This window comes from Aethina tumida, chromosome 2 (genome assembly GCF_024364675.1).
Source record: "Aethina tumida isolate Nest 87 chromosome 2, icAetTumi1.1, whole genome shotgun sequence".
NCBI classification, from domain to species: domain Eukaryota; kingdom Metazoa; phylum Arthropoda; class Insecta; order Coleoptera; family Nitidulidae; genus Aethina; species Aethina tumida.
Genome location: NC_065436.1, coordinates 28,871,828 through 28,890,787, shown reverse-complemented (window position 1 = coordinate 28,890,787; position 18,960 = coordinate 28,871,828). Strand labels below are relative to the sequence as shown.

The 18,960-nt window shown below is 28.2% G+C and overlaps 1 protein-coding gene across 1 annotated transcript in view; it reads left to right on the top strand.

Annotated features, from left to right (window-relative positions):
• The window catches only part of LOC109602700 (discoidin domain-containing receptor tyrosine kinase B), a 93,840-nt gene that overhangs the window by 27,760 nt on the left and 47,120 nt on the right, over positions 1 to 18,960 (top strand). The window contains exon 2 of the mRNA XM_020019126.2: positions 6,389 to 6,675. Coding sequence (XP_019874685.1) covers positions 6,564 to 6,675 — 112 coding nt within the window. The 5' untranslated portion in view covers positions 6,389 to 6,563. The remainder of the gene's footprint in view (positions 1 to 6,388; positions 6,676 to 18,960) is intronic.

Genomic DNA, 18,960 nt, shown 5'->3' with positions numbered 1-18,960 from the left:
CTTTATGTGAAAAGACCCGAATTACACTCATAAAGAATTCAACAAGGGTCGTTACGGCCAACTTATATGAAGTACAGTTCTACTTTAATTATAACCAAAGGCGTTGGCGTGATTTATTAGCGAATTTACGTTTGATGTGTGAAATTTATGCAATTGCACACGTGGATACTTATCCCCCAGCTTATAATTAATAAACGCCTATTTACGTAAGAAATTCAGGTGCGTGAGAGCGAACAGTTTTCCCTAATAGAATTGCGTATGCACAAGGAAAATAAATGCTTTCCATGATTGCGACACGGTTCACTCAGAAACCAATATCGCATGTGAGCCGGAGCACAAAAAAAAATCGACCTGCATGCAGGTATTTTTCAACATTGATAGTTATCGATACAGAAATTGAACTGAAATGCAACAACAGAGGAAAAAACCTCCTGAAACGTTCAGAAGTTGTTAACTATGCATTTACGTTACAGTGGGTCGTGGCAGTTATGTTTGATTAAATCTCAACAGAAAAATGACATCCGTAAAGTGAATTCATGTGGTTCTATGGGCCTGTGACATGCGAGGGTGGGGCTAATTGCCCAACCCATTTGTACCTAAGAAATTGCGTAATTATTTTACGAGTTGCCAAGAATTTGCAAAGCATAATGTGCCACCCTGTAAATCATGAATTTGCTTGTTTAAATTATGATTAAACAGTATAGACCTTTAAATCTTTTCGTGTCAAAGATTGAACCTTCATCAACGATCCAATGAAAAGGGTTTTGTAGAAACTAGGCCTCGAAGTGGACGTTCAAGGATGTCAAATGTCAGCCAAGACAGGTACATGGTCTAATTGGTTTTGAGAAATGAGTGGATAATTGTTAGCAGCCGTAGGAGTCAATACATACCATCAAATCATTTCGGATGCAGTCATCAGAAGACTGATTATTGCTAGTCAGTTACGATCTAGAAGATCTCAACTGGACGAAAAGAGGATAGGTTTGATGAGTGATGACTGTCGAATTCGAATCTGGAGGCTAAGAACACAGCAACGATTCGCTGTTGTCATTGAAGAAAAACTGCTTTAGTACAGCTTCCTGTTAACATGACTGAACAAATTTACATAAACCTTATATTTCTACCTATAGTATAATCAATTTCGTATTTGATTATCGAATTATCGTTTTTAGTAATAAAATTAAGGTAATTCTACAACTCTTCCTTTTTAACTTAATTATTCTCTTAAAAAGCTTTACAGATGTGAAGTCTAATATTAGGAATAGCATAATTATTACAAAATTTTGGTAATTTTAAATTAAATTAGTGTGGTGCAAGTCTTTTGAAACCGTATGTATTTAGCAGAATATAAAAACAATTTTAGTCAAGTTTCGAATAAGCTAAAAAGCAATATTTAAAGTGTATCCCCCTCCAATACACTTATACTTTACAATTACGCCGCAAAGAAAGGGCATAAATTTAATTCAGGCCAGGAATATGCTTAATATCAGCGAATGTTGAGCCAAGAGACGTTCTCATTATTCAGAATATTCCGTGGAAAGCGGGACGAAACGTTTGCTCAGTCAGCCACGTATAAAAAATCATATTTTCGTGAAACAGTCGTATAACGGCTAATTTACAACACAAAGTTTCTGAACAGTGTTGACCTCATTTCTTAGTACCTGTGTCATCCTATTACGGTTTTTGCAGCTCCGTACTAAATCTCTTTGTGGATTTTATCTCCTTTAAGCCCCTTTACTATCTGGATATTCTTATTTCCGCGTTTAGAAGTCTAAATGGCGCGGTTAAGTTTTAATAATCCCACAGTAAAATTATCTTGTTTTAAGGGTTGTGTTTTGTTTAGTTGAATTTGTAAATGGTTTATGTAAATCGGGGCTCGCTTATTGTTTTAATCATTTAAGTATAAGGTTTTGTTGGATGGAAGTTTGCTTAATCCGGGGGATTTCTACCATATAATCCTTTCAACTTTTGATAAGTCTTTTAAGGGATATTTAAAGCCGATATTGTTATCGTTAAAAAAAAATCATTAATTAAAAAAAATACTGCGGCTTAGAACCAAACACGTTGGAGTCGAAGCTGAATAATATAATAACAACGTTAGTAAAAGTGCTGTTATGAACGTAATATTACACGGTCATTAAACCAACACATCAGCATTAAATAAAGTGTTTAATAAATATCTTAGTTTTATTGATTTTCTGTGGGATAATGTTTAGGTTAAATAGAAAGATCAATATGTTTTACTAACTTTTCCACTATTTTCATTGTATTTAAATTAATTAATCTAAGTGAATGAAGTTCAACTTAAAATATTAAGCAAGAAATGTTATGATTAATACAGTCAAGTTTTGTTACTTAATTTCGTTTCATTAATTTCATTTTTGTGCATAAAAATAATGTCATTATAATTAATAATTTGTGCTTAATTACTCTAATTAAATAAGAAAATCATAAGTGTTTTTATTAATTTAATTATTTTGAAATTAATTTTCAGTGAATAAAATTAAACTTTTAAATATTTAGTAAGAAATTAATACATTCACATTTATATTCTATTTAGGGAAATATGTAACTAGTGTGTTGTTAAAGAGGGACAATAAAATGACACAATTAAATATTTCATAATTCTGCTCCCACTATCTATTAATTACATTAGTTTACTAACAGGAAAAAAGTTCTGCCTTTTTGTATTCCATTATGGCGCATTAAATCTGAAAATCACAGTGTCAGCGATTTTTATAAATTGATAAAGTTAGTTTTTATGGCAAAAATTATGGTGATAATTCATATATCGTTACTGAGAGTAATTAAAATCACAAATTTAAGTCCACTCGCAAAAAAAAGAATGAGCTAAAAATAAAAATATAACGATAAATTATGTAGTTATAAATTTTTACAGTGGAAGATCAAAATTCAATAATTTGACGATTTGACAGTTTATATTATTAATTAATATTAATCTTTATATAACTAGAAAAAACTAAGTAAGTGTTCCAATTGATTGATTTTGATTGGCATACGACAATATTAAATATCTACAAAATATGCCATATTTTACATATATCTTCTTGCTTTTAAGAAAAAACATTTATGAATCTGCCAATTGATAGATATTTCAGAAATGGACAATGATATTAAAATGCGATTTGTGGCAAAGTTTCAAATGAATTTAGCGTAACCAAATTATATATTTTTTATTAAATACCTTTCGTAATAAATGTTTTAAGCAATAAACTTTCTTCCATGCTAAATTTTATTGGTATAAATACAAAGTAATATTTACAAACAAACATCAAAGTACTTTTTTATTTTAAACTCAAAATTAAAAAGGAAATACATGTATGTATAAATAATTTGAAAATAACATGTATAAATATGTGATATTAGAGTACAATTTAAAATAGACATGATTTTTTTACATACTCGTTTGTTTATATTCTCGTCCATCAATTGTCCATTAAAGTCTACCATTGAAAATTGTCGGGCGTCTCAAATTAAAAATGTATTAGCACCAGTACAAATGAAATCGATATTTTATATTGGCTTATAATTTCTACTAATTATTATTATACATGTAACACCGTGTTATATTGCCAGAAGGTCTAGACGGACACGCAAAAACCTACTCACATATTCTGAATAGCAAAGCGTTTTTTAATATTTCATTAATCATCCTAAACGTAATAAAATGCAATTTATTTTATTCAAACAGCGTACAGAATGTTTTGTTAAAAATATGGCGTAGTAAACCTTTGTTTGTTAATACAAGATTAATGGTCCGGATAAAATATATACAAAAATAAAATTACATTGTAACAAATTATAAGTAAATAAAGCGAGGTAATCGGATGAATAACACTCAAGATATTCACAATGTTCATTAATTAAAATTCCACCTGCATTTTATTTAAATTTTTCGCACACAAAGACTGAATCAACAATAGACAAGGAAAGTATGCCGCCCACACACATTTCAGGTACGTTCAGAATCCGGGGGGCTTCTTTTTAAATAACGTTTTGTCCGCGCAATAATGCACAAAAGTGTTTAGCATTCAAACGCGATGCTGAAACATGCTGTTATCTTTTTGCCGCGTGTTATACAAACACGGTAATTTGTATATTCGTACTCCCTGATTATTTCAACTTCGCATTAATTTCGGCTCGGCAACAATGAAGGTCCTGTTAACGGCGAAACAAAACGGGCAATGGCCCGTCTCATTGGGTGAATCAAGTGTTTCTCCGATTATTTTCCGTTTGTTTTTTATATTTCCCCATTTCATGAACGGTGCAGTTTTATCGCCAAGGATCAATTACTATTTTATACCGATAGAATAAATTCAAAAAGCTTACGCCATATTCCTGGGTGTGAATTAAATAGGAAATTTTCCGAGTCAACACTTTTTCACAATTTTTTCTTTTTTATTTTTGAACAATTCGGGCAACATTAAATTTACACAGCTACCCTGCAACGAGTTCGATTGTAATTTAGATAGAACAAGTAAATAAAATGATTCGAAATTAATTTCGCAGGCTCCGGGGAATCGATGATTGATGCTTTTGTACATTGCCAATTGTACATAAAACTTTTCAACTGATGGATGTATTCATAAAATGGGGACGATCGTAAATATTATTGGCAGATTAATGCGAGTTGTTCCGTAGTTGTTCCATCCTCTTAGTCGAAAATGTTTTAATTCTTCAAAGCAAATGATGAATGATACTAACGAAATCGGTGTTTTATAGAATTGTCTCGATTTTGTATGATCAGCTTTAAAAGACCTGATCAAGTGTTTAATAAATTTAAAGAATTTTAATTAACAACAGTACAAATTCTAGAGGATTTTTTTTTATTAAAAGTATTTGCTTACTAAAATTATAAACAAATATTAGGTTTTTGTGTAAAATATTTCCTTGTTCCTGAAGTAAAATAATATTAAATAATTAATGAATGGTGGGAGCAGAATGTTTAATTGTCCCTCTTTAACAACACACAAGTTACACGTTTCCCTAAATTAAAGATAAGCAACACTGGTTTAAAGCCATTTTGCTTTTCACACCCTACTATGATTTTCCTTTAATTTTGCCTTACTACACACGAAAATCTTAATTTTTTTTACGGAAGCATTTCCAAAAAATAAATTTTTGAATTTTTTGATTTTAATTTTTGGAGTGGTTAAGACATTTTTGTATCCAACTTTAGATCTAATTGATCGATTTGTCTAAACAACCATTTAAATTGATCATTATACAAACTTCATTTATATAGTTCTGAGATTGATCTAGTAGTTCAGATGCCAGCAATTTTAATAACTTAGTGAAGTCGGTTTTTTGATCAACAATCGATGTTTATTTGAATTTTTTTACTTATAATTGATACTTTAACAAAAAAAAAACAAGTTACTGAAAAAGAAAATCCAAACATAAATTATGAAGTTTACTTTTATTTTATTGTGGTAGATTAATATAGTTTTTTGATTGGTTCAGTAGTTCAGATGATTTTCATAAAAATTCTTCATCTTATTACTATTACTTACTTATTAGAAGAATTTTTTTGTTTGGGACTTTGTAATTTTATTTTATATATTCAGAAAAATAAATTTTACCTTATGTTTGTGATTTAAACAAATTTAGAATTAGGGTAAAAGAAAAAACAATGATATATGTCACACATATTTTTAAAAAACGCTTTTAGTAAAAATAATATTTACATCAATCAAACAGTATTGAATGACAGACTTTAATAAACAATTGATGAACGAATGATAATAGAAACAAATGACGTGGAATTTAAATTTGCACTTCAGTAATGCGAATTAATGTTAATTTTGATTAATTTATATCCGTATATTTTTTAATTTAAAATATTAAAATATATTGCTTTGAAGTTTTACATTTAAGCATTTAATTACAGGAAAAAACACAAAAAACTTATTAGAGCTGTTAAGGATAAATGGAAATCCTCATTTGGAATATCCTCTTTCGATGTTTGAGCTTTAAAACTCGGCCACGACCGAAACAGTTTAAACATTTCGGAGCGGCCGAAAGGGCTTTCATTAAATTCCCGGCCGAACGGCGTTAGTGAGGTGCTAATGGACGAAACCGAATCAGTCTCCATCATATCATCGCTGACGGCGCTTTGTTTTTTCTTTTCACTCTTTTTCGTATGTGTGTGTGTAAAAAACGACGAGTCCTGTGACGAATAGCGGTGAAAAACTAACGGTGGAGCGTGTGTGAGGCTCAGAGGATTTAATCGTTCCTGTATATCTGATTAAAATTAAACCTGACCCTTTTACCTATCTACCTATGATTGAAATTATTTTGATATTCACATTTACAATTTGATGCAGAATTTGTAAAAACTAAGACTCACATTTACGTTTTGTTTCAGAGGCACGAAGAGTTCAGAGTTGTGCGATGCGTGGCGATCGCGGAGCGACGCCGTGCCGACGTTGGGATGTGGAACGTCGCGACGCCGTCGGCCGTCAGTCGCGACCGTGGCGTTGTGCGTGAGAGTGTCGGTGTGGCTGCGTGCGTCCCGACGCCATGCGGTGCCGTAGTACGCGATGCTAAGGCCGACGACGTCGTCGACGGGCGCCGCGAGGGCCGTCCGTCTCCTGTTGCTTCCGCTGCTGGCGGCGGTCACGGGCGGACGCGGTGTCGATGCACTGGAGTTAGGTAATCTTTTTTCATTATTACCTTTCGCGGTATCGATCAATATTGATTTATATTTTAAATTTATTATTAAACTTGAGCATTAATGTAAAAATATAGAAAATCATTTTTTTAAATATGAAACAAAAAAGAAAGGTTATTAGATTTTTATTATTTTTATAAATGTAATTTAAAACATCAATATTAAAAATAAAATTAAATAGAATAAATTCATATTTTTATGTTATGTTACAAAAATAAATAATATTATTAATAATAATATTTTAAATATAGAATTTCATAAGCTGACACTGAGATCATTAATATTTATTGATTTTTAATTATTATTGTGTTTATATTATAATTATTATCGGTCACAGTATACTTGTATACTTTATTTTGCTAAAAATTTCTTATCATTTATTTGTAAATTTTCAATTCAATTCATTCAGTTTATAGTTTTTGGAATTATATTCTAATTAATTTAGTTTCTATAAATATCAATTAAGATATTTTGTAAAAAAATCACTATTAAAAATTTTCAGGTTTAGTATTTTCAAACAATGATTTTTTGAAATGTTTATTTTTTCAAATTACAAAGTTACTCTGACATTTTTGTGAATAATTCGGGATCTAATTGTCCGATTTGGCCAAACAAACATGCAAATTTAAGATATATGAACATTTTTCAACTTTTATTTATATAGTTATAAAAATATTAAATTTATGTGTATAGTAAATTATTGTTACTCACAGTAATAGTTCTTGTATACTTTATTTTGCTAAAAATGTCTAATTATTTAATTGTAAATTTTCAATTCAATTTATTCAGATTATAGTATTCGGAAATATAATTCTAACTAATTCAGTTTCTATAAATATCAATTAAAATAGTTTACAAACAAATTCTACTTTTTACATCCTACTATGACTTATATATTAGTTTAGCAGCACTAAATCCGAAAATCACACTTAAAATTTTCAGGTTTAGTATTTTCAAACAATTTTCTTGAAATTTTTATTTTTTCAAATTCAAGAGATACTCTGACATTCAAATTAAAGATGATTGAACATTTTTTAACTTTTATTTATATATTTTTGAGATTGGTCCAGCAGGTGAGAATTGAATAAATTGGTTTTCGTCAAAAACCTAAATTTTAGTCTAACACTTCATAATTTGTCGCCCTTTTTCAGAAGCTTATTTCTTTTCGAAAAAGTGTTATCTGCACGTAAAAAAATAAAAATGGACTTAACTTTGTAATTTCTATTAATTTCAAAATCCCGATTTTGTGTTCATTTATTTCTAATTCGAATGCTTGTTTAGTTAAATGAATTAGATCTCGATAGTTCGATTTCGGTAAAATGTCGGTCCAATTCTGAAAATTGATAAAATATAATTTTAGCACGAACATATACCCAACTTTCAGGCGTATTAATCAGAATTATAAATTAAAATTTATGACAAGTCATAGCTAATTAATAATTATTATGCATTCACAGAATCTATAATTATACTACAACTAATTAACATTTAATCTTCATGTTCGTGTTACTGAATTGTATCTACTATTATTACACCATAATTAGTAACATCTGAATTTGTTGATACTAATAATTTGAATTAAAATCTCATATACACAATAATTTAAATCAATTGATACAAAATTAAATTATACAAACATAAATTAACAAAGAAGTTTACCATGTTTATGCGTGTATTATGCTGAATAAAAAATTGCTTGAATAAAATATAACAGAATCCAGAATTTTCCATAATAATTTGAATAACAAATGCTTTTGTTCATTTACTTTAAGGCACATTTCATTCTAATAATACGAAAACATACACATTAGATAAAACCTTACAAGATCTAACATGTTTCACCCTATAAAAGCCGACATTAAATTTCACGCTCGCTTAAGAATAATACCATAAAGTAAAATAGGTAATTACAAAAGCACAGCAATAACTACATTATGCTCATAATGGAGCAACAGCGATTACGTAAAACTAAGAGCAACGTTGTTTAATCACTGCAAAAGGGAAGAATCAACAAGACGAAAGTCAAACGGGAAAATCGACACAACATTTCTTACCGGTTCGTTGGTTTAGTTTCGTTAATTTTTCTTTGGCTTCGTGCCCGCATCATTTGTGGCTCTCTGTGTTTGGGCTCTTTAATCAAAACTCATATTGATTACATGGATAGTGTGGATGATTAAAGTTTAATTATACAACTAAACAAACCGAATAGTGTTGTGTATTAGGTTTCAAAATTACTATGTTTGTAGTAATGACTTTTAGGTCCATTTGGACGCTAGGAAAAATTATTTGTTTTCTCGGTCAATATTTAATTCAAGTATTAAATTACTTTTAATTATCATTTCAACAAAAAAAAACAAAAAACAAAACGACAAACTATACATTACGTTAAGCTTTTTAAAGTCTAATATATTTTGTCGAGGACATTAAATTTTATGCCCGCTTAAGAATAATACCATAGAGTAAAATACTTAATTACGAAAGCCCAGCAACTACATCATGCTGGAAACACAAAGGAGCTTTAACACAACCATTTTTCTAAAGGTAGAACGAAACATGTGAGAAAAAAACGAGAACTGAAAGATGTACAGATAGAAACTGAATCGAGACCGGCAAAAAGTGCCACAGTTTATTGGTTTAGTTTCGTTAATTTTTTTTTCTGTTTGCTTTATTTGTGTTTGTATCATTTGCGGCATCTGTTCGACCCACATTCACATAATCGATTTCAGAAAAAAAAAACTTATGTCACACATAAAATTAATTTCTGGGGTATAATTTTTGCTTGTTTTGGGGTTTAATACTGTGTTTTGGGGAGGGGGTGGGCAATTCACGTGCGACCTTCCATTTTAACCCCGGACTATATTATTTCGTCCGTAATATTACGTTCGGAGTGTAATTCAATATCCCATAAAGTTTATTGCTGTCCGACGATCGTTTTTTAATTTAATCCGAGGCCGTAATAAAAACGCATTAGTCTAATTTCGGAAAATAAATAATTTATGGTTTTTAAATTATTATTCAGGTGGTTATTTTTTATTATTTTGTAATTTGAATTAGTTTCCGTTTTTGAGTGTTATTAAAGTGAGTTGTGTTTTAATTGCAAAGTAAATTAGCACTGCGAAATTAAATTTGTTTACTTTTAATTTCAAAGTTAATTAAAAATTTTATTTCGAATTTTAAATAACAGTTGTGTAGTTTGCCGATATTCCCGGCGGGATGATTTGTTTCGATAATTATTCACTCAATTAAATACATTCCTGACAAAGCATTAAATCCGATTAACGCAAATTATAAAAGACAAGTATTAAATATTACAGTCTATAAAGAAGAAAATCGCTTTAAAGTGTTTATTAGTACAAAGAATCGACAATTAATTAGTTTAATTGCAAATATCAGTTCCAACTTTTCCATTCAGAGACAACTTTCAAAGTATCTCTATTTTTTATTCTTGAAGTTGATAAATTTATTGTTTAATAGATTTATTTAATGTTTACAACTATTTTATTAAGCTGCAATCAAATAATAAATATTTAAGTTGTGATTTTAAAGTAGTTTACTTCATAAAATTAAAGAAAATAGTTAAATATGATTGTTAAAAAAAATTGAATAAATAGAAAAGAAAATACTAGTTCTACTTTCAGCATAACATCAACAGTTATGATTATAAACTATTTTCTACATGTGTAATGTAATTATTCGTTTGTAGAAGCTAATGGATTAGATTTCTAATTTAATTACACCATATAATTAAAATTATACTCATAGATTATATCATGAAACTTCATCAGTCTATTTATATAAATCAGTGTAATTAATTTTGAAATACTGATTTAAATCTATTTATTGCAAAAAATTAAAATAATTATTTATGTTCGAAAAAATATTTGTATAAATTTTTATATTTTGAGGTTGTTTTGTCAAATATAACACCCAACTGTTCCTTTCAGAGACAACTTTTAAAGTATATTTATTTTTTGTTTTTGAAATTTATTAATATTAAGCAATTTATAAATTTATTGTTTCAGATATTTATTTTACTACATATATTAATTTAATAACATTGAATATTATACAGCTATTTTATTAAATTGTAATCAAATAATAAATATTAAGTATGATTTTAAATTGAAGGAAAGAGTTAAAGTGGATTTGTTGAAAGCAAACTGAATATATAAAAGGAAAATTGTCAGAAAATTGCCTTTAGGCTTAATCCATGTTGCTTGACTTATAATCTTTCAATTTTTATATTTAAATAGTTAAAACTACTTTACTTTTAGTAAATTTTTAAACCATTAAATGAAATATTAATACATTATTAAATATGTATGTTTTGTTCCAGTATTAATATTCTAAATATATAATTTGATTATACGTTTGTAGAAGATAATTAATTAGATTTTTAATTGAATTTCACCATATAATTAAAATTATATTCGATTACAATACCATACTTCATCAGTCTATATCAATTACTCAATATAATTAATGTTTGGTACGGGTATTGTACTGATTTTGGTTTTAAAATTGTGAAATATTAATTATTGTAACAATTTATTAGTAAATTGTTAACTATGTGTATTGAATTAAATTAGGTTATGTATAAGCAAAATTAAAATAATTGTTTATGTTCGAACACATATTTAATAAATTTTGTATACATTTTGATATTTGAAGTTTGTTATATTATGATCAAATATTAGTTCTACATTTTTTTTCAAGGACAACTTTTAAAATATCTCTATTTTTTATTATTGAAATTTATTAATCAAGTTTTATTTTATTATGTTGACTATATCAACATTGTCCTACTTTCAATACAATTTTTTTTACTTTGGTAATTATATTTATAATTTAAGCAAAATTTTAAGTAATTAAATGAAATATCAAGAGATTTATTAATTAGGTACATATTTTGTTCCAGTATTAGTTTTCTAAATGTGTATCTGATGATTCATTTGTGGACGCTAATGGATTAGAATTTTAATTTAATTATATTATAAATTAAAATTGTTTTCATAGACTATTTCAAGAAACTTCATCAGTTTATATAAATAAAGTAATAAAATTTATTACATATTTAGTACGGGTAATGATTTTGATTTAAAAATATTTAAATATTCATTAGTGCAACAATTTGTTAGTAAATTGTTAATTGTTCTGTATATTTAATTTAATGTAAAAGCCAAATTAAAATAATTATTTATGTTCTACTAACATCACCTATTTTATTAAGCTGTAATCAAATATTTAAGTTGTGATTTTAAGGTACATATATAATCAGTTATTTTACTTTATATTAATAAAGAAAATAATTAAAGTGGGCTTGTTGTAAAGAGACTAAACATAGAAAAGAAAATTGTTTGAAATCACCTTGAGACCTAATTTTAACTATAATCATTAGGTTTATAAACTATTTTACCTTAAATATATTTTTTAAATATTACGAGATTTATTTAACATGTAGATATTTGTTTTTTCATCTTTTTATGTATATGATTGAAGCTAATGAATTAGATTTTTAATTTAATTATAACAAAATTATTAAAATTGTACTCATAGATTATTTCACGAAACTTCATCAGTATATATAAATAGAGAAATATAATTAACTACACGTTTAGTATGATTAAAATTAAATTAATTATTTATCTATATTCGAACAAATATTTAATATATTTTGCATACATTTATAAATTTAATTTATTTCAATATGACCAAATATGAATTCCAACTCATCCAACCATTCCAACTTTTACAGTACCTCTAAATTTTATTGTTGACATTTATTTTTTCTGAGATTTTACATGCAGTAATTTAAAATTTACGAGTCCCAAAATACTTTCAAAATGGTAGAGCTATTTATTAAGTTGTTATCAAATAAGAAATATTTAAATTGTAATTTTAAGGTCGATATTTAATCTGTTAGTTTACTTCATAATATTAAAGGAAAGAATTTAAGTGGGCTTGTTGGAAAGAGATTGAATATCCAGAAAAGAAAACTGCCTTCAGATTTAATCAATACTGTTCTACTTCCAGAATGATCTTTTTACATTAACAATTATGCTTATAAACTATTTTACTTTATTTTTTAAAGTCCTTGAATAGACTGTTAATAGATTTATTAATTATGTACATATTTCTAAATGTATATCTGATGATTCGATTGTGGAAACTAATGGGTTAGATTTTTATTTTAATTGTACCATATAATTTAAATTGTGTTTACAGACTATTTCATGAAACTTCACCAATCTATATAAATAAAACGGAATAATTAACTACCCATCTAGTACGAGTATTGTATTGATTGAAAATTTTAAAATATTGATTAATGCATAAATTTATTAGTAAATTGTTTATTATTGTGTTTACTTAATCCAATTAAGTTATGTAAAACCAAAATTAAATTAATTATTTATGTTTGAACAAATATTTGTTTTTATATTTAAAACTTGTTTCATTATGACACTGAAGGAGAATGATGTATTTGTAAACTTATTCAAAGTAGTGCAATCACAACGACACATGTGCTCTGAGGCAAATTGAACCGCTCAAAACTTCAACCCGGAGTCATTCATTACGTTATACACTAGCGGCGTGAGTTGTTTCTCTTTTTTTTTTCACTCCGAATTTATAACACGAGAGAGTACATACATATATCTACAGACAATGCATAAAATTGAATATCCCGGATTTTACAGCGGTTAGATTTTATATGGAGCGTCGGTTGTTGCATTCTGGCGGTGTACGACAGACGGTGAGGCGGCGAAACAGTCGTAAACCAACCGATTTTATGCGACCTCATGTTTAAATAGACGTTTACTAAAAGAATATTCATTTGCACTTTATTTTTACATCCATTCACCCGATGAGTTCACCTTGCTACGCCTACACCTTCCAATACCTGCTACTCCACAAAGCTGGATAAATTATTTTGTACGAATTTTGTTGTAGAACAAAAAAAAAATATATATAGGTGTATTCGCGTGGCTTTCGGGAATTAGTTATTTACACAGAATATATAACTATATCCCGTGTTATTTATGTGTCTGGGGAGGCATACGTGATTTTATTCGTGTGATTGTAAAAAATTGCCGGCCTGAACTGACGGTTATTGTCAAACAGGGGAATAACAAAATATATTCCCTAGACATCTATTTTCTTATAACAAACATAAACTTTTAATTGTAAAAACACTCGAACGATGACTCGAATATTAATTAAATTCTAAGATGGATGTCAGAGATTCTACAGTCAGTGTCTTAATAAAGAAATTAATTTTTAATTCTAATTTATCGAGTAAAACATTGTCATTGGTGATTTCTGGCAGAAACCGTTTGCAATAACCACTGGTTTAATGAACTTCTGAGGACTAACGATATGTTGGATTTAACATTTTCCTCGTTTTAGAAGAGGCAACTTTACGTCCTGCGTCCGTTTTTTTAATAATACAGTAAATGCTGAACGACATTTAAACATGATACAAATTTTGCTGACCAACTTCATGACTCACAATAGACATATTTTCAGCAATGAAATTTTTTCTTGGCGTATAATATGGTGTTAAAGTAATTGGAAGAGGAATTTGGTCACAAAATATAAAATTTAGTAAAGAAATTGTCAATTGTGCGCTGTAGTTTCTCTTGAAAAAAAATATTCCATCTTCCTCATCATCCACTAATGAATTTCCCCCGCGTCGCTCACACAGAGTAGCCGTAAAAAATAGTTTTTAACATGTTCCCATCATAATAGTGCACACTGATGCAACTTGGCCTTGGAACGGCGGTTTGAAGGGGTGCTGCAGACAGTTTGGACTGATACGGACTTCGAAAATTAGTTTACTTGTTACGAAATTAGATTTATTATGATGCCGGGGCGGGTGCGAAGTTTCTCAGCATTACCCGAATGGAGTTCAAATTAATTCAATTACCGCCCGACATACACGGGTTAATTTTAAATACACTTTTGAATATGGACCCAGCAAATGCTACGGAAATATAAAATTCGCCGGACGTAAAAGTTTCGTAATTAAAAAGTTTTTCCATTCGGTTTGAATGCAACAAGACTTTTTTTTTTGTTGCTCGCGATGCGATGCTGTTTTTGACATAGGTCGAGTATTATGGAATATTATGATAAATGGCCACGGGTATTTATTTTAAAATGCAGGACAAATTAATTAAAATAATAATGGACTATTTTGTTTTATTAAAATGTGTGCTTTTTCGTGAATACTGTATAAATGAAGCCACTGTTTTTTTTTTAATTATATTCATTAAAATAAAAGTAATGACAGATCAACTTTCTTGAATATAAATAATATAATGAAGCTTTTGATATTCAGGAAAACTTTTATGTTTCACAATGCATTATTTGTAATCAAAATATTTATTCTGTTTTTCAGTAAAACAATGTTTACTGCAACAATAGGTTTGCCAAACACAAAGTTAGCGTACAGCATATTATAACAAATATTCACGTGTTTTCGACATATTTTCTGTTACGATGGCTAATTACGCGAACTATATAGGTCGAATATATAATTATACGCAGTGTGAATTAAGGCAGTCAGAGGCCATTAGGTCCTCGCTCAATCGCGATTAACAATAATGAGGGTCTTTGTGTATGTTATATAAAGCTGGTAATTATGTATGTATTATATTGTCTGTTGTCGATATCATTATTCTCTAATGATATTAACAAACATTAATAGATCCTGCGATGTATTTTCGTATATTTGTGGGAATTATGGCGTGACTGTTGAGACACTTGACTTGATGGAATCCATACAATACTAAGAATAACCTTATCATAAAATGTTTATTTAGATTCTAAGAAATAAATAATCAATATGATGTTAATATTAACAAATATTTTAAATAAGAAAATATTGAAAATTTTATTAGTTTTTTTTTTGGATAAATCAATATGTGGTTGAATATTTTAATTATTCATATTTTTATAAATTGTACTGTAATAAAGAAATTGAAATAAGTTTAAATTTTCACTAAAAAATTTTATTGCTGATTATGATATTTTGAATAAACAAAGATTTTTATAAAATTACTTATTAGTAGTATTTTTTTATTTTTAATTTATAAATTTATTGGTTTATTAGATTTTTTTGGTATAGCAAGAATTTTTATGGACATTTTGTATAAATTTTAAAATAATATAAAAAGATTCACAAACATGCATAATAATTTTAATAATTTCAAATTTTAAATAAAAAAATATGTAATACTTCTTTTACAATATGAAAATCAACAAATAGAAAAAAAACTAATTTAAATTTCTTTCAAAAAAAAAAAAAAAAATAGTTTATATTTTATTAGATAAATCATAAAATAACTTATATTAATATTTATTTTATATATAGAATTTTTAAAAATTTATATCACAACAAATTAATTTTTTTTTTAAATTAAAATGAAGAAAATATATAATAAAAATTAAACATATTATTTAAAATAGAGTAGAGAATGTGTTTAGTAAAGTAAAATAAAAATAAAATAAATTTATAATTAAACATATCATTTATGTTATTTTCTATTAATAGTATTCAAGATTTTAAGTAATAATAATAATAATATAATTATAAAATAACTTACTAAAACAGTTTTTTTAATTTTATAATTATTTATAATTATCATAATTTTAACATATAATAATCATATAAAATCTTTACACTTTATTATTTAGAATAATGGAGAAAATGTTTTGGTGTACATAGAAAAGAAAATAAATATAAATTGAATGAAAACAAGAAATAAAATAAATTTATAATTAAATATGTTGTGTTATTCTTTATTAATAATATTCACGATTATATTAGACATGTTTGGACAAGCCAAGAATTTTTATGAATTATTTTATTATATATATTTGAGCATTTATTTTATTAAAATTTTTATATTTTATGTAAATAATGTTTAACATAGCTGTTAATTTTAATGTTTTTCACAAGAAAAGGACAAACTAGTCAAAATTTAATTAATTACGTGGATTAATTCATTCGTTGATTACTCTCCAAATGAGTCCTTTTACAAATCAAGAGCACGGTCCTTTGTTTCCCTAGAAGCGAACCTCTCTAATATATGGTTATAATTAATGAATGGTTAATATTAAAATTATGTAATTAATTATTTTTTCAACAATTAATTAACTAACAATAATGTTCAATATATAAATAAACGAAATGTTTTAATGAAATTGTTCAATGTAAACGTAATTAAACGCAATACATTTTTTTTTTTAAATTTACAAATTAGTCAGAATGTAGTTATCTGGATTAATTAAAAACAACCGATCTGTCTTTCACATTGGCTGATAGCCTCACAAAACGGGGGCTCTCACAAATCAGGGCCACGCTCCTTTGTGCCCCCAGAAGCAAGTCTCTATCCGTTAACTTTTTCAATTAGAAACTTGTGTAGAAATTTTAAAAGTTATTTACAGAATTTATGTACAGAAATTATTCCTGCGGACTTTGTCGGCGGTTATAATGCACAGTAACATAAAAGGTCCGTGCCGCTTAAACAACATTCACTGCGGAGTTAAAGAAGTTCGTGATTGCCGCGGAACTAACGAACTTTTCCTAAGACTTTATCGTTTTGTAACTTGCATTAATCCCACTTTTTTTTTTCATCTTACCTACAACCAAACTACGAGACGTAAAACTAACGTTTCTTTTTTAATGTTTTTGAATAATTTGGATCACGTTGTGTGGGCTTTGAGGTTCGACGCTAATCTCTTTTTCAATTTCGCACCGACCCTGGAACAGATGAAATTTGTCTTGGAACGTTTATTAGAAAGAATAAGCTGTTTGCTACGCAGAAGCTCACTCGACCGCCTATAGGCCAAAAAAGAAAAAACAAAGGGAACGGCAATTTAAGTGTGGAAACTAATTCGGAAAAGATTTTCCAGACTATCGATCTAACGGTCCAGTAACCCATATAGCAGGCCCAGGTTTGTTCCGAACAATAAATCGCCCGTTGCGTTCCGAGGAATTCAACTAAACGTCAAGATTTCTAATAGACTTTTACGTTCTAACAATTTGTCCCGGGCACCCTCATGTTTTCGCGGGCAAAAACTAAAACGATCCGATATTGTTATTCCAAACATCTGGCGAAAAAATTCTCCATTAGGGGGAAAATCGACGGAACTGGGTCAATTGTGTACGAAATTAATTAATTGTCACTTTTATTTACTGCACTCATTTTTCATCATTTTTTCCTTTTCACGTTGCGTTTCACCAATGAAACTGAAATGTTTTAAAATTCAATATTATAAACCTAATTTTTTCGACCTATTTCAGTCGTGCTCCCCCTCCGTTTCACTTCTTTTTAAAACACAAAGTTCTTTAAAAGTCCTTTGCATTTTCCGTTCGCATAACAAAAAATAAACTCCAAGGACCGTCGCAGTAAACTAATAAAGCGCAATTTAATTTGCCGAAAACAAAGCGGAACGTAATAAAATAAAAAGGAAAAAATTAGCAGTGCTTTGTACCCCCGGATCAAAAATAGCCGACGCCCCGACATTTCGGATTATCCTTTTGCCATTTATGCAAAACGCATTAATTATACATGATGCACAGTTTATTTAATATGTAAATAGAGTTCATTTTATACATGAAAGAAGTACAAGGGTGATTAAAACAGCGAAAGGTTTGCAACAACAAGACGCAAGTATGGCAGTAATTAGTATTTATGAGGCCCGGCTTTAAATTATTCATTGTGTCCTAATTAGCCTTGCAAAGTTTCGTTGGGACAACGCTAACCAGCAGGACATACTTTCTCATTTCCTGATATTAAGATGTATCGGTCCTGGCGGGGCGTATCGAAGAGTGCCAACAATACCGGTGCCGACGCCCAAGATTTACTTCCACCTATGTTTCTTTGATTAGAAATTATTGCCGTCGCGAAACACCAACCCTATTTTCAACTGGGTGGATTACTGTTAAGTAATTGTTCTCGAATCTATAAACTAGAATTCATTTTTTAATCACTTTAATTTCGTCTTACTGTGTTTAATCTTGTGTCTTTATGGCAAGGTTTATTATGGGGAACGGATTTATTTTTTGTTTCTCGAGATTTTTAACGGATTAATTAAGTATATAAGTTAATATTTCTTTTCATTTCTTAATATTAAATTTTCGTTGAAATTCTTATAAGCTTTGCGATTGTAATTCTTTTAAATTAGATCCGTGTTATAAATTTATTTAAAAACTTTTCCCTTGTTGATTATTTTAATTAAATTTCATATTTATAACTCTA